The sequence below is a fragment of the Grammomys surdaster genome, unplaced genomic scaffold (genome assembly GCF_004785775.1).
Source record: "Grammomys surdaster isolate TR1022 unplaced genomic scaffold, NIH_TR_1.0 127, whole genome shotgun sequence".
Taxonomy (NCBI): domain Eukaryota; kingdom Metazoa; phylum Chordata; class Mammalia; order Rodentia; family Muridae; genus Grammomys; species Grammomys surdaster.
Genome location: NW_021604585.1, coordinates 1,857,109 through 1,865,524, shown reverse-complemented (window position 1 = coordinate 1,865,524; position 8,416 = coordinate 1,857,109). Strand labels below are relative to the sequence as shown.

Genomic DNA, 8,416 nt, shown 5'->3' with positions numbered 1-8,416 from the left:
ATGTGCACACAGGCACATGCAAAGAGGCCAGAGGCATTGGCTCCCCTGGAGCTGGGGTTACGGGTGGTTGTGAGTTCTAGGAACTGAACTGCTCTGTAAGAGCCCTCCTAACTGCTAAGCTGTCTCTTCAGTCTCCCCTCCCCACCTTTTAGGGCGATCTATGAACTGTGTAGATACTTAAAATAGGCCAGAGAGCAGTGTTAGCCTACCCAACCAACTCTACTGTAGTAAACTATTCCATCCCAACTTCAGTGGTGAGGGGGTTTGCCCACAGAATTCAGTGCGAGTGTCACACACACACCTGCCTCCTGGCCATAGGCTCCAGTACACACATGCTTGTACGTTTGAGGGACAATGCCGAGACCTGGGTGAGCCGAGAAGAGGATGCTGTAGCATGGCTCCCAGCCAGTCTCCAGAGTTCACCAGTGCCACTTCTGTATGAACCCTTACTATGCCTCATCTGCCAGCTGAGTTAAAACCTCAGCTGCAGCAGAGCCTCAGCAAAGGAACTGATGTCCTTTCAGGGCAACTGGGCAGCCTGAAAGTAAAGGCTGCTTGTCCTTCCTCAGCATCTCAGTGCCTAACACAATGACAGGATGCACATCCGTGGTGCTTCACGATGTACTCCCATGGTACACTCGTGGGACCTCGTTCTAATGCTGACTTACTGGGCCCTCTGGGCTGTAGCTTTCACATGGCCCCATACCCACAGGAGAGAGCTCAGAAGTGGCTCACCTTTGTTTCCAGCAGCACATACACAACCCACATTTCAGTGGCAGTAGCATGAGGCCAGTGTTGAGTTCGGAGTGGAAGCTAAGAAAACTCACTTCAGAGATAGAAGCTTAAAAATGAAAGTTTTATTTTCCGAGTGCTCAGGGAGGCAGCCAGTTTCGGATCTGAACTGCATCCCTGAAGGGAGATTTGTACATTTTTAAAGGATGCGAACACAAAGCAAGGGGTGAGCTGAGGTGAGCTGCAGTGTTATGCAATTGTATTTTGACATTATGGGTTAAGCAAGGGAGCATCCATTGGAGACTGGGCTGTATCCAGGGCACCTGGCTTCAGGGTCCTTCATTCATTCTCCTAGACATCAGGTCCAGAGCTCAGAGTGAAAAGGGGACAAAGGAGCGGGTCAGCTGCATGTAGTTAATTAGGGCATAACAGGCAACTGGTTATATATTTTTACAACATATGCATCTTGGTTTAGATAACAGCAATTTCTACATTCTTTACTGGTTAGCAGACAATTAAGAAAACATTTGGAGAAATGGGGTAGGTGTGTTCAGTCCTAGGCCTAGGAACAGGAACCTGTTTGACCCTGCCAGCAAGATGGAGGAGTTGTCCCTGAGATGTCTGGACTCAGACAACTGTTTACGACAGAAGCTGTTCAGCTATAGGGAAGTCCCCAGATCCCTTAGGACCTGGGACCTTGAATTTAGTTTCTCCCTATGATTAAGTGGAGGCTGAAAATGAAACGGTAGCACTTAGAATACGTTTCTTTTGTTCTCCCAGTAGCCCAAGTCCTCCTCTTCGCTCCTTTCCTCTGCCCCAGCCTCGGTCCTTAGCCAATCAGGGTTCTTCCACATTCTACTACATTGTCTCTAGAACTGCCGTGTTCTCATTCCCCAAGGCTGAAACATGGGGGACTTAGGTCCCGTTTGCCTTATTTCTTCCCGTACCCAGGTACAGGAACAATAGTCTAAAACTACACTTAGCCTGATTGTTTTATTGTACTTTAGCAGGAAAATGTAAAGTTTAAAATTCCTTCAGTCTAGTCAGTTTTATGAGCAAAGGCAATAGCCCATCACACTATCCAGACAAGTCAGTATTATTTGTGTGTGTGTTTCTTCCAAGGAGAGAAAACCCTTAATCTTTAAATATAAACTCCCAAAGTCAGTTTAGGTTGTGTCTAAGTCAGGGTTTCTATGCCTGCATGAAACATCATGACCAAGAAGCAAGTTGGGGAGGAAAGGGTTTATTCAGCTTACACTTCCACATTGCTGTTCATCACCAAAGGAAGTCAGGACTGGAACTCAAGCAGGTCAGGAAGCAGGAGCTGATGCAGAGGCCATGGGGGGATGTTACTTACTGGCTTGCTTCTCCTGGCTTGCTTAGCTTGCTTTTTTATAGAACCAAGACTACCAGCCCAGGGATGGCACCACCCACAATGGCCCCTCCCATCCTTGATTGCTAATTGAAAAAATGCCTTACAGCTGGATCTCATGGAAGCATTTCCTCAAGGGAGGCGCCTTTGTGATAACTCCAGCTTGTGTGAAGTTTACACACAAAAGCAGCCTGGACAGGTTGTTATAACCAAGTACCATAAACTCACTGGATTAAATGATCAAAAAAAAGCCACATTTCTCCCTTTTGTGCTAAATCTGTAACCAAAGTACCCTGTGATTGAATTATAGACTGGTATCTTTTTGTTGGGCCCTTACAAGGCATCAAGAATTCTCTGAGGCTCCAATAAAGAGGATTAAACCAGTTCTTAAGGGCACCAGTCTCATTCAAAAGGGTCCCACCCTCTTATAGTCACCTTCCAAAGTACCTGGCTGATAACATCAGCCACATTAAGGGTGAGGATTTCAACACAGATTTGAGGAGTAGAGCCATAACTCTTCTTACAGCTCAGGACAAAGCTGCCTAACTCTTCGTGTCTGTTCTTCCCATGCCTTTGGGAAATCTAGGCTAGGCTGGCAGTCCAGAGCTGTCTTCAGATAGGAGAGGGAGGACAAGGAAGGGAAGCCAGAGCTCGGTAGAGGAGTGTGGCCAAGCATGGAAAGCTTATGTATATTTTACTAATATATTCTATACTTTATTTAGTTTACAAATGTACTCTATATTTTATTTAGTATTGAGTTAAGTCTAGCCACTTGAATAAATGAAAACAAAATCTTCATTGCTAAAACCACCACTCACTAGGACCAATGAGTGTTCAATAAAGGCCAGGCCACTGGAGTTACCAATGTTCTCTGAAGAAATCTGGAGGTCAGTTTCAGAACTGAAACACAAATTCTTAGAGTTTGTCAAAGAACAGTTTGGCAACTGGGGTTTTCAGATCTCTGTAGTATGTAAAGAAGACATTTATTCCTTTGTAAGTTGTGTGTAGTCAGGAAAGGAGCTGACTGTTCACCAGTCTTTCTCGGTCCTTCCTGGTTTCTCTGAGTTCCAGGTCATCCTCTAACACTGTGTTTTATGGACAGAGTCACAAAGCCCCCAGAGAGTCAGAACTCCTGCATTCCATGTGTACAGAAGGCGAGTGAGCATGGTGTCCCACTGCTAGCAGCCATAGAGGTGACCCAGCCACAGTCCTCCCAGTGTGACAAGCACTCGCTTGGCCCTGGGGTGCAGCAGCCTATGCTCAAACCTCTAATGGCATTCTCTTGGGATGGTTTGTTGACAGGGCCTACCTGGAGCTGGAGATCACCCTGTCCCAGGAGCAGATCCAGAAGTACACAGACTGCCTGCAGCTGTACGTGAACAGCACACTGAAGGAGCTGCGAAGGCTTTTCCTTGTCCAGGACCTGGTGGATTCCTTAAAAGTATGATTGTGTCCTCCCTTTGCCTTGCAGTCATGCTCTCTCTCAAGGAAGACTACAATAGGCAGCTACCATTCAGAGACTACAAAGCAAGTGCTAATTAGTCTAGAATCTGGGAGTCTCCAGTTGTGTGGAGCCATGAAACTCACCCAGGCTAGTCGACCTATTCTCAGAGGACAAAGCTGTGGCTCAGAGAAGAGACATTTAGACACTTATCCAGGGTCACCCAGCTGTATTTGGAAGAACCAGGATCAAAGCTCGGTTAGATAGTTCTGGACATTTTACATGAGAGGATTGTTAAACCAAAATCTCAGCCCTTCTCCTAATTAACTGCTCTTAGGGATTCAAGAAACATGTATACTCTGGAGAATCCTAACAATAAGCTCTCCAGAGCTACTCAGGTTAAGGATCTGAATGGAAGATCCGTACCCAGCACACAGTATCACACACACAGAGACACACACAGACACACACACACATAACATACACAGACACACACATAACATACAGACACAGACACAGAGAGAGAGAGAGAGACACACAGACACAGAGAGAGACACACACACATAACATACACACACAGACACACAGACACACACAGACACACCCATAACATACACACAGACACACCCATAACATACACACAGACACACACACAGACACACACACAGACACACACACATAACATACACACACATGTTGTGGTGACCCCCAACCATAACATTATTTTTGTTTCTATTTCATAACTGTAATTTCGCTACTGTTATGAATCACAATGTAAAAATATATGTTTCCCAATGGTCTTGGGGGGTCGAGACCCACAGGTTGAGAAATGCTGTCCTAGTGGGTTTCTTTGAACAGGCTGCTTGGAGCTCCCTGTGACTTCCTGATAAAATCCAAGTCATTGAAACAGGACTCAGCAAGCCCATGAGCAGAGTGGGGGCAGGAGGAAAGAGATTGTGAGTGTTCTGTCCTTAAGGAGTGCTTAATGCAGGGGAGCTGACTAATAATTGTCTAAGGTGATTCAGAGGAAGAAGTGAGGGATATGGGCCTGACCTTTAAGCTGCATCCCTGGAAGAGGAGCTATCGTGACTTAGAGACATGTCAGAAAAATCACAATTGCTGGCTGTGCTTTTATTTGTAATGCAATAATTGTGGACCAGAACAGAGGTCAGCGAACCTCAAGTAGTATCTGCAGCTTTGGGCCATATTATCTTACCCTGCACATCTGTGGCTTTCTGCTGTATTATTCTACTCTGTATATCTTGGGCACTATAGCACAGAAGCAGCAAAGGACAGTCCATCAGTGAAAGGCTAAAGTCAGTGAAAACTTACAGATCGTTGAATACATTTATTATTTAATCTGACCATTTAAAAATGTAAAAAAAAAATCCTTCTTAAACTCTGGGTCCTTATAAAAACAGCCAAGGGTTACAGCTTGCCAAATGCCTAGTTCAGCCTATGATTTCATTGGGTCCCTGAACAACAAACGGCATGATTCAACGTCACCAAGGGACCAGGATGGTGAGCTTTAGATACCTTACTATACTCTTACTTCCTGTCAAAACCATTTCCCAGGAATCCACTTCCTGTTGTGGCTCATTCTGGTCTTTAGGGGGGAAAAGTTGAAATGTTAACTAGAGCAACTCAGATCCTAACCCAGGAAAGACATGGAGCCCATCTGGGAGGGACCATGGAGAACTCTCTGACGACCTTTCCTTCTTCAGTTTGCAGTCCTCATGTGGCTCCTGACCTACGTTGGCGCACTTTTCAATGGCCTGACCCTGCTGCTTATGGGTAAGGGCTTCCTGTGTTCCATGGACTGCTGGGATATGGTGCTTCCACGGCTGTCAGCTTCTAGCTTCTTGGTAGATTGCTAGGAATAAACACTAGATTTCCCCCCAAGTGGAGAGTGTCATGTAGTTCAATTAACAGTGGACTTTTCAGTGTTTTTTTCCTTCAACCAGATCGCTAAACTTGCTTCTGGTATATGTACATCTACAGTGGCAGCCATGAGTGGATCAACTGCCATCTTGAAAGGGTACAGTGTACCCTCATTAGCTACAGATATATCATTTTTATATTTGGTTTTCTTATGCCCCGTCATCTCTGATCTATAATGCTATTTTCCCAAATGATGCCCACAGTCTCGTGACTATGCAAAATGTATCCCTACGCTTGTTTCTGCTGCTCTTTCTCAGAGCTCTAACGGTATATTTGTTTGTATTTTTGTTATTGTTTCTCCAGCTGTGGTTTCGATGTTTACTCTGCCTGTTGTGTATGTTAAGCACCAGGTGAGTTGTACGTGGGGTCAGACATTCTTGTGAAATTTTGTCCTCGTAGTCTTTGGGTGTGCTCATGATTTCTTCCTCTTTGTAGGCACAGGTTGACCAATATCTGGGACTTGTGAGGACTCACATAAACACCGTCGTGGCAAAGTAAGTTACATAGTGCAGTTCATGAGAAGGAACCTCGGTCTGAAGCAAGCCTGGGAGTAGATTGGTTAGATGTAGCGAAGAGGTAGAGAAATAATAGGCGTAGGTTATAGCTTCCTCTTTTGAGTTGTACATTCACTCTCGTCTCAATTAAAGGTGTTTTTTTTTTTAAAAAAAAAAATAAGTATGACTTTCAAACCCTCAATTAAATAAAACCATCAGTAGCTTATTTCAGAGATCATAATGAACCTATTTTAACAAGTTTAGTAATATTAAACTTCCCCCCAAGGGCTGGCCCATGTTCAAGAACAAGATGGAGGGGAAAGGAAAAGAACCTTAATTCAGAAAATGTTAAATGAACAGTCACATTGAAATGAAAACGTGTAATAAACACCTGCAGCCTTTTGAACAGTGAACACTACCGATTTTAAACCAGTAAAGTCACGTTAAAGCGTCAGAATGCGTGAATAGTCTGCTACCTACATGTTTTTGCTATACTGTTTGCCTTGCGAGTTTGTATTTGTTTTGTGCTACTGCTGTTTTTAACCTTCTGCCTCTAACAGAGCCTGCTTTATGGAGCTGCCTGTAAGATACTTAAAGATGAAAATGTCAGGTATCCACGCCCACAGCTAACAAGGCCATTTAGCTTAGCGATTTCCAAGGCTCCCACCTTCACATTTTAAGGCTTGTTGCCGCCCACCATGACAAGTGCACTTCATTGTTAGGATCTTTTAACCTAAATGTTGGACTGTCCTTCAGCTACAGACTCCATCAACATTAACTCCATTTAGTAATCAGATAATTAAGTGGCTGAGCCTAGGTGATGGTCAGACTTAGGTGCTTCAGACAGTCAACGCTGTATGATAACAAAACTGTAGGAAGAGCCGTTAATTCTGCGTCCTTCTGCCCTGACTGCCCTGTCCAGGCCTGCAGCCACTGTCCTCTCTCCATGCACATTTTGACTTTCCCTGAGTACCAACCCCTCCCCCACCACACACATTTATACTCTTACCCTTAAAGCCATACAGAGCTATGTTGGGGTTCCGTGCTCAGTTTGGAAATGTGGCAAGTCTCAGTCCATTTCATAATGCCTGAAAACATCCCTCTGGGACCCCTGTGTCACCAGTGTAATGAAAATAAATCAATGAAGAATGAAACAGTCATTGCTCAATGTGAAGAAATGGCAGAATGGCATAGAGCAAACAGTGTTGCCACTAAAGTCGAGTCAGTTCAAAGGCAAGAGACTCGAGAGACCCAAAGCAAGCCTACAGTCTTAGAATTTCTGGGGATGGATGACCTGTAATTTACACTTCAGTGAAGTCCCTGGGTAACTCTTGGAAAGCTATGTTTAAAAATTATAGCACCAGAAAATCTGAATGGTGCTAATTTGGCAGCTGGAACTAGAAGTTTTGGGCTGAAATTGTACAATATTCAGTTAGATGATCCTGAGGGAATCATATCTACTAATTTTGTTGGCGAAGGTGGGAATGGGGTGGAGTGAGAATTGGATACATATCACCTGTGTTGCTATGGTGACACAGAAGGCATGAAGATGGTTGAGTCCAACTCACAGTGTTCTCAGCCTGTTGGTATAGCTGAAATCATAGAGGAGTAAGCACGAGATAATGTAAACGCTACAGGAAAACTGTGTGTAATTCTAAAGTTGGAGCAATGAGGAAGCAGCATCTCTGAGAGTGGATACTGGAAAGCCCTTAGGATGTCGTTTGGCCCAGGCCCTGAAGCGGGGATAAGCATCCATGCAGAGGATAGGGAGAAAGACACTGCAAGAAGAAATGTCTAAGCACATAGAAAGGCACAGAAAGGTTTATCATGCTCAGGCACTGAGTTGGCCACTGTCCTGCAGCTTAATGAGAGGCAAGAATACAGACAGAAAGGCTGAGGCCAGGAGATGAGCACTCATGGAATGTCCTTTGGTGTTTCTGACTAGTGGGCTGATGTCATTGGGATTGCATTGTGTGGAAGTCATTTAGTGATAGTCTCCTGAGAGAACTGGGGGCGGGGGAAGGCTGTAAACTCAGAGGCTATCACAATTTAAAATAAATATGCATTTACATCTGTATATAGTCTAATTGTTAGATTATAGTTGAAACTCAAAGCTATGAAAACAACATGTCACCCATGGGAACAGGGCTTCTATAATTAAATCAGGTTGGCTGCATTCCTGGTAGCCAAAGCAAAAAGAGAAACTGGGTAAGTTATATAGTTCTTGTCAGAAAAGAAAAACCGAGAGTTCATCAGTAGCCTGTGTTGCCTAGCACTAAAGCCTGAGAGAACTGTCGTAGAATATCGCTGCTCAGGCCGATTTACCCTCTGAAATTCTAATTGCCTGTTAGAATAATTCCAGAAAAGGAACTTACATTGTTCTCATGGAACTTTATGCGCACTGTGATAAAGTGCCATGGCCAAAGCTGCTCAGAG

At 44.4% G+C, this 8,416-nt stretch overlaps 1 protein-coding gene across 3 annotated transcripts in view; it reads left to right on the top strand.

The window, feature by feature from the left end:
- Rtn1 (reticulon 1) overlaps nt 1-8,416 on the top strand; it is a 195,955-nt gene that overhangs the window by 183,027 nt on the left and 4,512 nt on the right. For all 3 annotated transcript variants that reach the window (XM_028789358.1, XM_028789348.1, XM_028789368.1), the window contains 4 exons: nt 3,407-3,545; nt 5,270-5,339; nt 5,790-5,836; nt 5,922-5,980. In XM_028789358.1, the coding sequence (XP_028645191.1) occupies nt 3,407-3,545; nt 5,270-5,339; nt 5,790-5,836; nt 5,922-5,980 (315 nt within the window). The remainder of the gene's footprint in view (nt 1-3,406; nt 3,546-5,269; nt 5,340-5,789; nt 5,837-5,921; nt 5,981-8,416) is intronic.